The following is a 17,601-nucleotide window of genomic DNA, read 5'->3' on the forward strand; positions in this document are numbered from 1 at the left end:
CTACTTCTTGCTATTGGTTCGAAAGCTTCCGGCTTCTTCTTCTGGAGAGAGAACCGCAGTTGAAGGCAAACAAGAAGTCAGCGCTACAATGAGCAGATATTTTCATTAGACTGGGGGTAAAGTTCACTTCGCTCACAGTTTTACCCTTTGTCTAACCGCTCTGTGTCTTACTTGACGTGTGGGATTAACGGAGCAGCTCGGCTGTCTGTCAGAGAGGATTATTTAACTCGAAGCTGACCGCAGCCATGATGGCGTCGAGCTACAACGCTAAGGAAGAGGACGGACACCACTCCGGCGCTTCGAGCGGCACTGGCCTTTCGAAAAATAAGAAACCGGACAACACTGCGTTCAAACAGCAGAGACTTCCAGCCTGGCAGCCCATCCTCACAGCAGGCAGTGTGCTGCCGGCTTTTTTCGTCATTGGGCTCATCTTTATCCCCATCGGCATCGGCCTGTACGTCACATCGAACAACATCAAAGAGTTTGAGGTACAGTCGCGCTCCTGTCCGCCTTTAACCGACTCTGGCTTCTTCTCGGTTCTCCTACACAGCCCGGTGTAGCTACACACCGTTTATACACACAGTAAACCTGCTGAAGGAGGCTCACTAAACAGGAATAAGTGGTTCTTCGATAAGTGACGTAGCTTCTTTACGTCACGCCAATGTTAACAATGTTAAGTGTAAAGATGAACAACATAGTGTTGAAGTAAAGTTTGAAGCGCATTCATTCGACGTTACTTTTAAATGTGGTTGCTACACACTTGTATCAAAGGTCGATATTAGATGGTAAAAACATCAGAGACATGGGGAGTCGGCACCACATATTTAATATAAATGAGGCTAGAAAGTGATCAGAATCACGGCTTATATCAGTGTGGCTGATCATAGTTTGGGCAGTGTGGTTTAACAGCACCACAAACCACAGCCTCTAAAGTGGCTTTCACATGGCTTCAAAACAGTCTAAACAAAGCTGGACTAGAAGGTAAGAAACACAGGATGTGTCCGGGGTTCCTGCCTCGCAGTGGGCCTTTGAGGGCTGCTGTGATCATAAGTGATTGCTGCCTGTGCATTAAACAAAGTGTTCCTGTATTTGATTCAAGTCTGTACCTTCTTCTAGTCATGTTGCTGCACTGAATAGACGGAGCACTGAGTGTATTTCAACATCAGTTTATTTCCTCTTTGCTTCAGATCGACTACACTGGTGTGAGCAGTGACAGCCCGTGCTACAACTGTGCAAAGAACTTCACCTGGAACACCACAGAGCCCTGTGTCTGCACCGTCAACTTCACTTTGCTCCAGCCATTTGAGGTGAGCTCAGATCCCCCACCAGCTTCCAGGCATTGGAAGTTAATGAATAATGCATGCATTTACCTGCAGGACGGAGAGTGCTGCTTGTGCAATCCTAACAATAATTGTCCATTAAGATCTATTTTGAGTACAAACAAAGAACACTCAAGGTTTGTTTAGAGGCTGCTTTACTATTGATTGTTGTAGGTTTAAAATATGCTCTGCAGCTTTCAGAAGGCTTCATTGATTATTTATAAAAAGCTCTCAGTTGCTCGTCTGCACTCGTCTCATTTAACAGCTTGCATTTAGCTTGTAAAATAGCATTTTTTTAAATTAAAATGTTTGCGTGCTTCTTTTCTGAGAAGCAGAAGAAGTATTTGTATTAAGTACACTGCATCCTGAACAGTGAATCACCTGAAGGTGAAGTATTTTTGTCAACAAAGTTATTCACGTTCAACAGAAAATGGAATCATGTACTCTTTCAGTTTAACAAACCTGATGAAGTGAATTGTGTAGAAACGAACAGCAGCACTGATCAACAAAATAAATGAGCTGGGCTTTAAATGTTTATTTCAGCGTTCTCTTCATACTGAAATCAAACGCTTATGAATGTGCAAGATTAATGATTTTCTGGAGTGCTGCTCTCTTGTCGTTTTGCAGCAGCACTATTGCGTTGTACCATGTTATTTTTATATTCCTTGTAGATTTCCAGCACCTGTTATTGTCTCTGGCTGGAGTAGGTATACAGGTATTTTATACCTGTATAAAACATTTTATACAGGTATAAAATGAGGTTATTTAAAATTTACTTTAGGGCTTTTTAGTCCTCATTTAACAGACAGCAGAGAAAATAGGGAGAGCGAGCAGGAATGAAATGGTTCAAATAAACCTGCGCGGACTCAAACCCAGGCCCCTGCAGTAAGGACTCCAGCCTGTGGTATATGGGTTGCTAACTCAACCAGGTGAGCTGTGGTGGTGCGCACAAAAAGCAGTTTGTAAAACTGGCCTGATTGCTCGAAACAAAGATGACACCGGTGCTGTAACGCTGTGGGAGAAACATCACTACCTGATCAAGCACCACAGCCTTTTATGAAGGCACAGACTGGCAAGAAGACGCATGTCCCACATTAAACAAAGCCCCTCTATGTTGTTAACCTTTTTACAAATGTATTATTTATTTTTAAATATGCATGGATATCATTGGATTTGGTTTTATCTCCCAGTCCCAGTAACCAGTGAGTTCAAATGAATTTCCATCACTGTTTTCTGAAGGGGAATCTTTTAATCTTGATGGATTTTCTTGATGATTTATGTTGATCATAGAGATTGTGTGTAAGACCCTGTCACGGAAAAGCTGCTCATTCATCCTGGTCGTTACTGATTCCTAATTCTGTCAGCGATGCCGTCTTTTCTCTCGTACAGAGCAATGTCTTCATGTACTACGGCTTGTCCAACTTCTACCAGAACCACAGACGCTATGTGAAGTCCAGAGATGACAGACAGCTGAACGGTGACCTGTCTGCTCTGACGGTATGCTGCTGTACTTTTTGTGCCTATAGATAATTCAGAGAATCCAGTGAATGTTTCTTCCATCAGGTGAACATTATGTCCTTTTTCCAGGATCCCAGCAAGGAGTGTGAGCCGTACCGTAAGAGCGGAGATGTGTCCATTGCTCCGTGTGGGGCCATAGCTAACAGCCTTTTCAACGGTGAGTGTGTTGAACAACTTCACTTTCCCTCTCTCAGCTGTTTAGCTTAACTGGAGTCTTATCTACAGTTTAAAACTGCTGTGTTAAAGCTTTGTAGAGCCTGATATCTGTACTGAATATACTGATTATGTGTTTCAGACACTCTGGTGCTGTACTACGTCGATTCCAACAACAGCAAAATTGAAGTTCCTCTGGTAAAAAAAGGCATTGCGTGGTGGACGGACAAGCATGTGAAATTCAGGAATCCTGCTGGAAACAGCAACCTGACTTTAGCTTTCCAAGGTGACATCTGCACACAGTTCACAGGACCCTGTAGTAGGGATGCACCGATACCGGTATCTGGTATCGGCCTCGATACCACATTTTCTAAAGTACTCATTAAAAGTCCCCCGATACCACGGTCTGAGACCTGTCTATGTTTGAGCGGCATGTAAGGGGTTAATCACAAGCGCCGAGTGAGTGAGTTGCACTGTCACTGTTTAAATATTTTTTTCATAATTATTTATTCTGTAATATGTTGCATACAACATGCTTTTCATTTTAAATAATAATTCTTAATTCCAAACCAGTCCCTTGTTTTATTTTTATTTTTTTGTTAAATTATAGGACTAAAGCTGTTACCTGTAAATTTAAATCATGTTTTTATTAAGTACTCTGTATCGGTATCGGCGAGTACTGAAATGCAAGTACTCGTACTCGTACTCGTTTCCAAAAAAGTGGTATCGGTGCATCCCTACCCTGTAGGCTCGCAGGCTCGAGTTGCAATGACCAGCTGGGTTTTGTCTTCATCTCTCTCAGACACAGCAAAGCCGGTGAACTGGGCGAAGCCGGTGTACGAGCTGGACCCGTCGGATCCCGATAACAACGGCTTTATCAATGAGGACTTCATCGTGTGGATGCGCACGGCTGCATTGCCCACCTTTCGGAAGCTCTATCGCATCATCCAGAAGAAGTCTGGCACCACCCCAACTCTCCCCAACGGGAATTATATGTTGAACATCACCTACAGTATCCTTTACATTCCAGTAATCTCATTACTAGAGTTAGACATGCTGCTTTGAACAGGCTAGCGTGAGTTTTTTGTGTCTTATAAAGCTTAACAGATCAGACGGTCTTTACTTGCAGTATCTCTGCTTCTTTGATTAGCACACGGAGAAGCTTTTGATTCAAGAGGTGTGCAGATATAAATATTTTAAACACATCTACATATACTCAAGTATCCACTCTGGGCCACAAATAGATTATTATTTTATATTCCTTTATGGCCACAGTGTATCCATCTTCTGTTGGCCCTTACAGCAGGATAACGCGCCATGTCACAAAGTTGGTTCCTTGAATGTGATAAAGAGTTCAGTGCACTCAAATGCCCTGCAAAGTCAATGGATTTAAAGCAATAGAGACACTTTTGGGATGTGGTGAAACAGGAGTTTGTCCTTATCTCCAAAATCAAAATGTTCCCAGCACCTTGTTGAAACTGTGCCATTAAGTCTGTTGTGAAGACAACAGCAAGGCGTACCTAATAAAGTGTCCATTGAGTGTAAAGATATTTAAAAAGATCATTTTTCTGGTTTCTCGAATCTCAGTAGATTAAGGGTGTATCGTTGTTCGTGTGTGTGTGTGCGCGCTCTGTCATTTCTCTTTAACCGCATGTAATCAGATTACCCCGTACTCAGTTTTGATGGTCGCAAGCGGATGATCCTGAGCACCATCTCCTGGATGGGAGGAAAGAACCCCTTCCTGGGCATCGCCTACATCACCGTGGGCTCCATCTGCTTCTTCCTGGGTGTGGTTCTGCTCATCATCCACCACAAATACGACAACCGCAACACCAGTGCGGATATCCCAAGCTAAACGGCGCGTTCCACGCTCGGGCCTCTGCATGCACGAGTGCGTACGCCGTACCAGGCTGTCGTGCGGTAGCGTCTCCAGTTTCTCATCAAAGCTGTGTTTAAGCGTAGCGAGGCGTCTCCGTGTGTCTCTGTGTATATAGCTTCAGGCCGATTTGCTGAGAATGTCTTTTTTTGTCTTCAGGTTTGCAGTCTTTTATTTATCTGAACATTATCAAAGTACCTGTTTCATTTTAGCAGTGCTTTGCGAATGGCTTAATTATTGAAGGATGTATGTAATTTTAATGCAAGTTTTTGTACATATTATGTAAAGTTATATGTCCTGCTGATGAATGTACCGTAACACTTCATTGACATACCTCTGTGGGTTCTGGGATTACCTTGAATACTGAAGGTGATTATGATTGCTTGGATAAATACTGATATTCAAGAGTCATAAAGCATTAATAAGAAGTAATAACAGAAATATGCTTTTCTGCCCTCCACTGTGACCGAGGAGCCAGTCTTTTATTTATCACTCATAAAACTTACTTTATACAGTATTCCTAATTCAAAGGTGGTGTCTCTGGGTGGGTGGAGCACAGGAATTCTTAATTTATTGTTTGTTAGTGGTTCGGCCAGAGTGTGAAATCGTCTGATTGGTTAATGTTGACCAAACGATATGCACTTTAAAAGTGTCCCGTTTGTTCGGTTCCCCCTTGTTTCGCCCTTCTGGACTGTTCTTGGTTTTTTATGCTGTTAAAACTTTCAATTTGAGCTCCTTGGCTTTTTATAAGGTTTGTAGGGTCCAATTAAAGAACTTGGTCAATGTATCGCTGTCATTTGTGATTATAATGTTAGAACTCCCACTGCTTCCATTATCCATGCTACTGTGTTTTGTGGGGATGTTGATGTTTTATTGGCATTTATTAACTTAACGAAATAAGGGGAAACAATCCCCTCAAGAATTTAAACACATAAAAAGTAGCACTTTATAATGATGTCACACTATTAGTAAAGTATTAGTAAGTGCTTAATTTTTCAATTATATATCACTACTTCTCCTTAGTATGTCATTTATCAATCCAGATGTATTTTAATGATCATTACCAGCAGTGATAGCTCTGTGTGGTGCAACAGTAACACATCTGTATTGATAAATGGCATACTAAGGAGGAGTAATGATATATGAATGAAACATTAGCTCATACCTTACTAATGCTTAATGGTGTGATGTTGTAAAATGTAATGTAAAAAACAGTCCTTGTACTTAAAGCCTCACCTGTGTGGCCTGTACCACTTATCCAGGTAAGGAGGAGGTTGTGTTTAATGTGTCTCTTATACACTCTCCTACTCTTAATGCTTCTGTGCTCCTCTCACTGCTCTGGATTCAGTCGCGCCTGTCTTACCCGCTGATTACATCATCAGCATCAGAACGTTGAATGAAATCTGACTGTCTCAGACACTGAAATACACGACAAAAACGATCATCAATAACACACCATGCTGATAATCTCTGGGAACTGGGGAAAATGGGGAGCTAACTTTTGTTAAGAAGACTTTTATCTGCTGTATTTATCATAAAAAACAGGTTTGTCAAAAGGCTCGAGCTAAACCTTTAAAAACTTAGATATGAAATAGATTAGACAGTAATTAGATCATGCCTAATTAACATTATATGAATTATGGACTGTATATACCAGGGGTAGGCAACTCCAGGCCTCGAGTGCCGGTGTCCTGCAGGTTTTAGATGTGTCCTTGATCAAACACAGCTGATTCAAATGGCTATATGACCTCCTCAACATGTCTTGAAGTTCTCCAGAGGCCTGGTAATGAACTAATCACTTGATTCAGGTGTGTTGACCCAGGGTGAGATCTAAAACCTGCAGGATACCGGCACTCGAGGCCTGGCGTTGCCTAAACCTGGTATATACCATTGAATTCATCTTTTAACTGAACTCACTGCAACGCACAGGGCTGACCAGCAGGTGTCGCCATTTGGCTTTATCAGCCTTTAAGGGCCTAATTGTAGGTCCGGTGGTTCCCACAGACAGACTGAGAACACAGAAGGAGAAAAGGTGAAGATCTTTCAGTATTATTGTGTGGTTTTGGGATGATTTGAAGTGAAGTTGTTTCTTGTCGGTTCACTTTTGACCAACGCTGCTGTTTTGTGCATCATTGTGATCACAAGACTCCTCCAGCAGTGTGGCGTCTTAAAGCTTTGTATAAGTAAATTACAAGCAAATGTTTGCTTGAAATATTGTTTTTACTTTATGTGAATCTTTAGATGGAGGTACAGGATGACAGGCTGTATTTCTCAGTGAGTTACAGTAAAATGAAAGGGTCTCTTTGGATTTGCAGGTTCTGGAGACAGAACTTTGACGTTTTTGTAGCCTGGGGGATAAATATCTGTGAGATACCTGCTGCATTATTGAAAGATCTCCGCCTGTAGGGGAGCTGGGCTTTAGTAGTTATTCTTGTATGCTGCAAGTAAAAAATCTTGCAAAGTCAACATTCAGAGTGTGCCAGGCTTTGCTGATCTTCCATAATACTAGAAATCTGGAGCCCAAAACAAGCACTGTTCCAGCACATCATTTGATTGCTGTGGTTACCAGAGTCCAGCTCTTTGCAAGCAAACTTTAGACATTCTTGTTGGGAGAAATTTGCTCAAATCATTTTTATATTATTTCTTTGAGGCAGCACGGTGGCACGGTGGTTAGCACTGTTGCTGCACAGCAAGAAGGTCCTGAGTTCAATTCCACCATCAGGCCGGGGTCTTTCTGTGTGGAGTTTGCATGTTCTCCCCGTGTTTGCGTGGGTTCCCTCCGGGTACTCCGGCTTCCTCCCACCGTCCAAAGACATGCAGCTTGTGGGGATAGGTTAATTGGATAATCCAAATTGCCACTAGGTGTGAGTGTGAATGGTTGTCTGTCCCTGTGTGTTAGCCCTGCGACAGACTGGCGACCTGTCCAGGGTGTACCCTGCCTCTCGCCCTATGACAGCTGGGATAGGCTCCAGCGCCCCCTGCGACCCTGAAAAGGATAAGTGGATGGATGGATGGATTATTTCTTTGTTTGTTTTATTTTTAGATGCACGAACACAGAAACTGAAGCCTTTGAAGCAATAATGTGCTTTCATTCCTCCCCCTCTTTGATCAGGAGGACAACAGCATGCCCATCATCATCTGAAGGGTGGGTCAAAGGACGCTCCGCTCCACAGAGCCACAATAAGTCTCAGTGTGTTTGGTATGTCAGCTCTCGTCTGAGATTTGATGAGTCAGGCTAATTTCAGATGTCTCACTCTGTGTTTTGGATAAAACACGCCCGCTTCCCGACCCCAGCGTTTTAACCCAAACTGTCTTTTAAAGATAAATGCCTGTAATTTGACGATGCATCATTGAGGCTGTTTAAAGTCTAGATTATTAACTTGTGTTGTATCTCGGTTACATCTGTAATTCTTGTTTGATCTCCTCACAAGGAGTGGATATGTTGAGCTGTTAGTGCTGTGATGCCCAGGAAGCCACAGTGAAACAAGATCACCCTCCTGGGTGTTTGTCTCATGGTGTAACTCTGTAAAAGTTCAGTAACAGATGCTTGAGATCACTGCTTAGTTATTGTGCAGATAAATCACAGTCACTCTCTTTTTAAAGGAATGTTGGTATTTTTAATTAAAACCTACAAAATCATGTATTCTATGGGAAAATATCCCAAGAATTTCCCGGTGTCCTTGATCCAACACAGCTGATTCACGTGGTTAAATGACCTCCTCAACATGTCTTGAAGTTCTCCAGAGGCCTGCTAATGACCTAATCATTAGATTCAGGTGTGTTGACCCAGGGTGAGATCTAAAACCGGCCTTCGAGGCCTGGAGTTTGACACCCCTGTTTTAGACTTATTTCCCAAGCCTGTATCTGCTGTCTATCTCTAGTATGACCACTAGAGGGCGCCATAAACCTTCAACTCTCAGTTTCAGGAGCAGCTGCTGCTCAAAATCCAGGGCTTCCCCAATAAAAGCCAACTAAACTCAGTCCTTTATAGTTTAAATAAACTTGAAAGACAAACGGACTGATGTGATTTCGCTTTTGTTTCTTTAAGCATCTTGAGCGCATTATGGGGAGAATGACAACAAAAAAATTATTGTTTATAAATGAAAAGGTGAAGTTTTAATTTCAGCTGACATCTGTGTAAATAAGCTGGATAAAGTTGCTCATTGCGCAAATAAGAAAGTTCCACTCAGTGCGCTCTGGCCAAAGGTGCCCCTGCTGTGAAGTCACAATTGGCGCTGGAAACTCATCGCCAGACCGAATGAATGCTGGGGAAAATGTAATTTCCGAACACCCGGTCGGTCTTAGCGGGGGACATACATCAAGTGAAGGACTGCGCTTTCGTAAGAAGCCCATATGATGGTAAATTGAGAGCTGGGAACTCCCCCCTTATTAAGTAGCCGATGGTGGAAAGATTCTTCCCACTTGGAAAGAGGCTTTCCTTTCTTGGACATCTGCTGGTGGAGCTTCCAGTAGCTAGAGAGAGAGGAAAGGGGGTCCAAGAGCAGCTCCTGAAATTTCTTACTTTCCTGAGGGGGGAGGCTTCAAGCGGGCTGCGCTCACGTTTGGTCCGTTCAGAATTTTGGGGGAACTTCAATAGGTGAGTAGACAAACTTTTATTTCTAACAATTAAGTTATAAAGATCAACTTTTATTTTTCCTCACAAAATTTTGCTACGATATTTAAAATTTTTATTCGCAGTTTTTCAATTGAATGCGCTTTGATCACCAAACCAAGGTGAATGCTCTTAAAGCAAATTATAGAAGTTTGAAATGAGTTGTTGATCTGAGATTAGAAGATTTTTACGATAAGAGCTCGATTTTTTTTGTTGAGCTGAACAGATTTAAATGCAGCCACCGCGAGAGGCAGGTAAGCCTGTTGTAACTTAGATTTAGCCTAATATTTGTGTTTTATATGATCCAAGATATCCGTTTGGATCCAGGGCTGCAGTGTCCTCACATGTGCACTAGGCGGAGCGCACAGCCTGCGGTTAAGTTTAAAGAACCCGAGTTCAGCCTGAAGTGTCCCGTGTGAGGGCGACTCATGAGTTTATAATAATAAAATAATGTCAAAAATGCAAATTAATCACATCCAAGTAAATCTGCAACAGGAAATGAATGTATTAAAAACAAACTTTTGCTTCTGTGATTTTTTTTCTTCCTCTTTTCCCAAGGGAACCCTTAGGATCTTAGTGAAGATTTAGGGAAGGGTAGAGGAGTAATATATTTTCATATACATGAAAATGAACCGAGTAGCCCGTGATATCACAGACTTAGTGATACTATGAGGTCCTCCAAGGCAAGGCAAGTTTATTTGTATAGCACAATTCAACAACAAGGTGATCCAAAGTGCTTTACAGAGGCATTAGAAACAAAAACAAATAAAAAGCAGGATTTAAAATTAATCATCCAGTCTTCATCCCCGTAGGTGTTATGTAAACGAGAACCAGCGAGTCTATGCTGGATGTAATGATCGGCACAGCAAGCTGCCAAAGTCAGCAAACAACCAGAAACGCATCCATTTTCCAGCTTATGCACTGGAAAATCAAAACTGAATTGCATGTGTTGGATATTTCTTTCATTCTCTTATTACGGAATAACTGCAGAGCTTCATTCAGTGGTAAGAAAAGTGCTCCCTCAGGCCATGGGAGTCAACTGAAGGCAGCAAGGTGTGGTTGGTTGTGTAAAGGAGTCTAGGTGGATCCAGCAGTTTTTTGTGTCGGGACTGAAAGCGATGACTGACTAATTAAAGTTATTTATCTAGATTTATATTCAAAGAAACACGATCCAGGGAGAACTGCGTACACGCTGTCTAATTGTAAAGGCTCTCAGGTCACGCTTTAGACGCAGCTCTACGTTAGGTGTAAAGCTGATGCCTGGACACCACAGTGTAAAAGTGAGCTGAGATGTGCAAATGTCCTTTTTTTTGTTGTTGTCTGCAGACTTTTTGATGCGCTGCTGACCCTTTAGAGCCAAACATGAAGATAGGGCTGTCTCTGGCCACGGCTGCCTTCCTGGCGGCCCTGTTGTCCTCCATAGATGCTCAAGGTAAATACAGACCATCTGGCCTCACCTTCCCACACACACTATTCAACTCTGTCCAGTCTTTATCTCCTCCTTTTCTATTTTTACCTCTTATCTCCACTCCTTATTGAAGCTACTGGAATTAATGTGAGCGATTCATCACAACCAAACATGAACTGTTTGTACTGACTGAATAAAGTTAATCTTATTTCATATGTATGATATGTTGACTATGTGACTGATTCCTTGATGTCTGTCATGCTTTTATTCCTCAGTAGTGGCATATTTTCCCGATGTATCTATCAGGACTCATTGTTTGCTTTGATGTGAACTCCAAATCCAGATCCCACTCACTTGGAATTAAACTGTAATTTAGGAGTTTTAAACCAATAATGCACAAGCAATTTTCTCATCCACATTTGGCACATGTGAGAAACCATGCACACGAAAGTTTATTTAATTTCCAGTTTCTAACTGAATGTATTAAACAGCGAGGCACAGACTACAAGTGTAACAGAAGGCATTTTGTGGTTAATGTTTCCCTATAAATGTTTAGCACAGTTTTTGCTATTTCAGTTTTACACTTTTTCCAAAGCAAAAATGGGAAGATGGCCCAAACCAGGTAGTTACGCACTGATTAATCTGGCTTACATAAATGTTATCATCATTACACTAAAGGTGCAGAAAGATCCTAAAACATATGCAAATTTCTTTTGCAGTGGTTCTAACAGCTGTTAAAACATTAGATTATTGTGCATGACAGCAAAAGCACAAAAGATAAAGTAGAATACAGTCATTTCAGTTTTAATAATAAATAGAAATGTGAAAAGTGCATCAGTACTGGAGTAGAGTCATTTAGTGGACAGAAGTGGATCTGTGCAAGAAAAATGCAAGTGATTAAAACTCGAGTGTCTGGCTTTTTCCTTCCCAACACTGATTTCACGCTTCTACGTTACAGTTTCAGTAGAAACTAAATGATTTTGCTCCACATGTGACATGATGTAAAACGTCATCAACGGTTAGGAATCGGTTGTAGCAGGAGTAGTTCTGACAGAAAATGACTTAATGTAATTAAATATTCAAACATCTCAGTCCAAAATAATGACGCATAGAGAGGGGGTATGAAATCCTGCTCTCGCACGGCAGAGGAGTCTGCGCTCGGGTATCTCCGCTAACCGAGTGGAAAGATGAAATAGGAGAATAGCCAATTAATCCTCAGACAGCTCAAAGACAAAGAGCCTTTCTCGAGCTTCTTTGCGGGCATTTGTGAAAATGCTGAGTTGCAGGACATATGGAAAGTTAATATGCAGTAATGTTTAATGTCAGCACAGGCTGTGGAATTACTTTGGCATCTGTCCTGCCTCTTTGGGAGAGTCAGTGTTCTTTCCTCCTCTTCTTGGTCTCTCCTATTGGCAGCAGCTCAGGTCAGGATAGCTGGTTGGCTGGCTGACTGCTGGAGTCTGAGGTAACACAACGGGAGCCAGATTCTGGCCCCTGGAAGACAGAAGTGTCCTTTATTATGAGCTGATGGGACAGACGTCCATATAACAAACGCAACCGCAAAGTCCAAATAACCTACCCGCGATTATTTTGACAAAACCACATTTGTTCCTCAGCTACATTTTTTTTAGAGCAGACAGACATGCGGTGAAAGGAATTGTAGCAAATCAAAACAAGATGCTCAGACAAGCTCGCCATGAACAAACGTGGGAGCGGCAGGCGCATCCTGCAGCTGAATTTTCCACTCATCGTCCACGCTGTGCCACTCACTACCCCTCCCCAACTCATCCACACCCAAGTACCAACACACACTATACACCCGTACCGTTTTGGTGTTGGAGATGAGTACTCGTGGAGAAATCAGGGGCAACATGGTCCACCGGGGCTCCTTGAGTTGAGATGCCAGGTTGGTGATCCTCCAATGCCAGTTTTTAAATATTTGGTGGGCTCCTCTTTGTCATCTGCCTGTGCACTCAGTGTGTCCCAAGCTATGGCTTCCTCCTCATAGTATATTTTACAATGATATTCTTATGAAGCATGCACCCAGTACTGCATGCCGTGGCATCTCATGCATGTTCGCGTCCCCGCGACTACACGGATAAACGAGGACCCGCACCAGAGGACCACGTAAGATTGGTTGCGCTAACCTCATTAACCTCACGACAATTAATTTGATTAATTGCTCGAGTTTTGTGTTGTTGACACTAATTTACTGAGTCAAAAGACTTTCAGAGCTGCATGATTACAAGAGAAGTAACTGAAAGATGAGCTCACAAAATATGAACTAACACCCATACCGTGACCCGACTCTAACAGTGGTTAACCTGGTTGACAGAAACGCAGTCAGAAGTTTGCTACTAGTTCCTGAAATACTCTGATGTGACTTTAATGCATGTGTGGTACTCACGTACTCAAACGTTAACACTCTGCCTGCCTGCAGCCTAAAGACGTAAGAAAGAATATCATTCTAAAATATGTTTGTCATCTCTGTCTCTGTACATGGAAACTAATGTCCAGCCGGTCAAAGTTGTTGAGTCAAACAACTTTCTCATGTACACACTGCATGATGTTGTCATCAAGTCAGCTCCATGTAAAGGCCTGCGGTCTTCTCACACTGTATATGTCTTCTCGTATTTATTTTACATGTACACCTTTCTCTGTAAAAGCACATTTGGTTGTCTGAGGAAGTCTTGTTCTCTCACACCTTCTTGTGCATTTTCGCTGCCGCTGAAAAAGTACACAAGAGTCGCCGGTGACGAATTGTGTATTCTTTTTGAAAGGTTTGCAATGGATGTGTGCCACACGCTTTTGTAAAGAGTCGTAAGCAAATAAACAACAAAGTATTTTTTTTGTCTCTCAGATATGTTTATATACGTTGTGTATATAACATATGGTGTTCATTTTGTCACTCCAACAGCTACATGGCATCGTTGATTCCATTGTATAATCGGTAACTTAAGAATGAAGTCACTGTTGTGTTTGTTACTCTGAGCTCGGCTCCATCATAAAGGCAGTTTAATATGTGGGGCATGCGTTGTAACTGCACTTAGCATGTGTTGGATGGTTCACTCAGTGTCTGCACTTTAGTGGCGTTTGCGTGGATTCGTGCACATGACGTGTATGCCAGTGCTTGAGTTGCCGGGCCGTCTCGGCTGGGCAACTCAAACAAGCGCCATTTTGCTCCAAAATGGCTTCTCACACTTTTCCATTGTCACGTGTTGCTCACCTGTCACCCTCACAGAGGGACGTGTTGTGTGTTTGGCCCCAACAACGAACAAGTCCGCTTCAGCCACGAAGTGTTTGTCGTTGGGATTAATGTGAATGTTTAATCAAAGATGCCCTTTTATTTCATTTGATCAGAAATACGCCCACGGTCACACGCGTCTTGTGTTTTAACAGCGTTTCGTCTCTTATTTGCAGTGGAGCCGCCCTCAAACTTGAAATTTCACATTCTAAATGAGAATACAGTGGAAATGTCGTGGGTGAGACCCTCGGCAACGATAGAGGGCTTCAAAATACAAGTGCAAGTGCCGGATGGAGGTCAGTGCGTGTGTTGGTGTGCTGACACTACAAACGCTTTGAAACCCCAGCAGCTTTCTAACTTCCTGCTTTGCTCCTCATAGATGAACCGACCAGAGACTTTACCCTAGATGCATCTGCCACTATGACATCGCTCACTGACCTGACCCCTGACTTGGACTACTCTGTGTCAATAAGCTCCTATTATGGCTCAGAGGAGAGCATCCCCATCTTTGGACAACTGACCAGTGAGTTGATTATGCTTTATAAACATATTTTTCAGTGGAAAACAGGTTTTTAAAAAGTAAGTGTATGTTTTTACGCTCTATAATGTTCTTATTGTGTCCTGATGTGAATTCAGGACATCAGGAAATCACTTTTCCTTGCTGGCTATTGAAACCTCTGAATTATGTTCACTGATACAAAGCATTTACTCCCTCGGCAACACGGAGAGAATTTAATCATATAATATGCTAGTAAAAGTCAAGTAATAGCATTTCCATCCAGCCATAAAAAATCTAGGAAAGGGAAAAATCACATCTGTTTACCGACTCTTGAACTGCTCGCTGTTTGTAGTTAATGCAGCGTTTGTGTGTGTACGGAGCTGCTTTTATGATGTGTTGATTTTCTTGCCTTTTTCCGCTGTGAAAAAGTACACAGTGAGGCTTCAATGTGCGGCGCTAACTCACCGAGTGTTTCCTGTGTTTCAGTCCAGTCCAGTAACAGCACCGGACGAGTCAGGAGGCCACAGGCAGATGCAATCAGTGAGTATGCTTACTGCAGTGTCGGCCAAAATCCAAACACACCCGACCCTTCGCAGGGCTTTCCGAACTTTTAAAATGTATTTTTTCCTTTTTGACTGTCATCATAATATTTTTCCCATGGAATAATTTGGTCAGGCATCTTACTGGGTTCTAACTGGGTAGGCAGACAGGGTTTTGGCAGCGAGTGGAAAGGCACATTGGTTCCTTTAATTCTAACCAGCAGCCTGGTTAGAATTAAGAAGAGAAAAAAGGGAAAGGAAGGCTTGAAGCTGCAAGAGAAAAGCTCCCTTGAGCTCTCAGCTTCAACCCTTAAGGAGAACGATTTTAGAGGGGAAAGGAGCAGGAGGCAGGTCTGAGGTACTATCCCTCTAAGACGAGTTCAGCTTTGATCGAGCATCGCCATTGCAAACTTTCCTCAGCTTATTCAAACTGTCTGTGGTGACTGATGGGCAGACGTGCTCACTTTTCCCTCATATGATGATTGGAAACTGCAACCATGAGTGCAGATCCTCTGAAACATTAAGTCAGAGCATTTTGACTAAAGATGCCTTTTTCTGAATGTTTCATGTGAGACAGGAGGAATCGAATTTAGAGTCAATGAGAGTGCAGGGAGCGAGGATTAAAGTCCATCCACATAAGCCCTGCCAATTAGCATTTCAACTTAAATGTTCTGTTGCATCTGTGATTTAAAGGCTTGAGGATCTCAGTGTTTAAAAGTAGATATTACCAGTGGAACTTCTGCTGAATATTTAGTCTACAAAGGCACATTTTTGCCTCAGTCTGCTGGAATAACTGCACCAGCCCACTTTTGGCAATGGCTCAGAGTTCCTTTGATGCAAGAATGCACATCTCTCAGTCGTCCAACTACCTGTCAAAGATTTTATTTTATTCAGACGGACAGAAGAAATGCCATGATTTAAAATATCACCGTGAGATGTAAAGAATGTAGTTTTCTGCTTTCTGAGAGTTTAACCCCATCGTTCACCAAAAGTTGAAAGCCAATCCATTCCTAATATGAATCAGTTAAAGTGTGTTTATTCATTCTCTCATCGACTGTTCTCCTGATTGACGGTCTTTCCTGTCCGCCGTCTGTCCTCAGAGTGTTCGGTCAGTGCGATAGCCGACTTGGTTTTCCTGGTGGACGGCTCTTGGAGTGTAGGAAGAGAGAACTTTAAACACATCCGGAGCTTTATCGGCTCGCTGGCAGGGGCCTTTGACATTGGCGAGGACAAAACCCGGGTGGCGGTGGTTCAGTACAGCTCAGACACTCGTACAGAGTTCCCCCTCACTCGTTACACCAGGAGAGGAGACCTGCTCCAAGCTATCAACTCACTTCCGTATAAAGGAGGAAATACCATGACAGGTACGATGTTTATCAGGAGGCTTTGAATCTCGTTTTTTAACCTGATTGCGAGTGAGGACTTAAAAATACACATGAACTTCTTTTTAAAGGCGATGCCATAGAGTACCTGGTGAGAAACATTTTCACTGAGGCAGCTGGATCCAGGAAAGCTTTTCCAAAGGTAGCCATGATCATCACTGATGGAAAATCCCAAGACCCAGTGGAGGCGCATGCTAGAAGACTTAGGAACATTGGAGTGGAAATATTTGTCCTAGGTATGGTTTATTATTCAGTGTTTTTTTTCCTTTCTGATTTGTGCTTTCCCATGTGAAAGTCTGCCTGTTCTCAGAAACCATTTGATTTTCCATCGATGGCTCGTTTTAAGATGCAGTTTTGCCCCAGTAAAAGTCAAACTGTTGTATTGCCTAACATAAGCAATGCCCTAAATCACATCTGTAAAGCAGACAGTCCTAACACATGAGTTACTGTTTTTCCTTCACAGGTATCAAAGGAGCAGATGAGGATGAGCTCAGGGAAATAGCCTCCACGCCTCACAGCAAACACGTGTACAATGTGCCCAACTTTGACATGATCCAGGAGGTCCAGAAAGAGATCATAACACAAGTGTGCTCCGGTGTTGACGAGCAGCTGAACATTCTGGTCAGCGGAGAGGAGAGTGAGTCAAGTGATATTTAATACATGCCCATGCAGGATTCATCTAAAATGCTGTTACAGTATACTGATGTGCAGCATCTTGTTTACTTTGATGCCTCCCACAGTGGTGGAGCCAGCCTCCAACCTGGAGGTCACAGAAGTTTCATCCAAGTCAATGAGGGTGACGTGGGCCCCGTCTCTGGGTGATATCACGGGCTACAAGCTAACCCTCAATCCCATGCTGCCCGGCATGAAACGCCAAGAGCTGTACATTGGGGCTGGACAGACATCCGTCAACGTCCGTGACCTTTCCCCCGAGACAGAGTATGAAATCAGCCTGTACGCACTCAAAGGTCTGACTCCCAGTGAACCCATCGTTGAACTGGAGAAGACGCAGCCTGTCAAGGTGTCAACAGGTGAGGTGGTTTGCTGTCAC

The 17,601-nt window shown here is 42.7% G+C and overlaps 2 protein-coding genes across 6 annotated transcripts in view; both read left to right on the forward strand.

The window, feature by feature from the left end:
* Positions 1-17,601, forward strand: part of col12a1a (collagen, type XII, alpha 1a) — a 62,884-nt gene that overhangs the window by 7,134 nt on the left and 38,149 nt on the right. For 3 of the 5 annotated variants that reach the window (XM_040048867.1, XM_040048869.1, XM_040048870.1), the window contains exons 1-9: positions 9,299-9,463; positions 10,805-10,910; positions 14,307-14,426; positions 14,510-14,653; positions 15,116-15,169; positions 16,269-16,532; positions 16,622-16,786; positions 17,014-17,187; positions 17,291-17,581. In XM_040048867.1, the coding sequence (XP_039904801.1) occupies positions 10,841-10,910; positions 14,307-14,426; positions 14,510-14,653; positions 15,116-15,169; positions 16,269-16,532; positions 16,622-16,786; positions 17,014-17,187; positions 17,291-17,581 (1,282 nt within the window). In that variant the 5' untranslated portion in view covers positions 9,299-9,463; positions 10,805-10,840. Of the gene's footprint in view, positions 1-4,097; positions 4,106-7,909; positions 8,012-9,298; positions 9,464-10,804; positions 10,911-14,306; positions 14,427-14,509; positions 14,654-15,115; positions 15,170-16,268; positions 16,533-16,621; positions 16,787-17,013; positions 17,188-17,290; positions 17,582-17,601 lie in introns of those variants that run through there. The other 2 variants (XM_040048868.1, XM_040048871.1) reach the window with 2 other exon arrangements.
* Positions 38-5,653, forward strand: LOC120744455 (cell cycle control protein 50A-like). The gene is made up of 7 exons (XM_040048875.1): positions 38-488; positions 1,188-1,307; positions 2,709-2,816; positions 2,907-2,994; positions 3,133-3,276; positions 3,793-4,002; positions 4,652-5,653. Exons 1-7 carry the CDS (start codon positions 246-248, stop codon positions 4,843-4,845), a joined length of 1,107 nt encoding a protein of 368 aa, XP_039904809.1. The 5' UTR covers positions 38-245; the 3' UTR covers positions 4,846-5,653.

The sequence above is a fragment of the Simochromis diagramma genome, unplaced genomic scaffold (assembly GCF_900408965.1).
Source record: "Simochromis diagramma unplaced genomic scaffold, fSimDia1.1 OVJJ01000305.1, whole genome shotgun sequence".
Lineage (NCBI taxonomy): Eukaryota > Metazoa > Chordata > Actinopteri > Cichliformes > Cichlidae > Simochromis > Simochromis diagramma.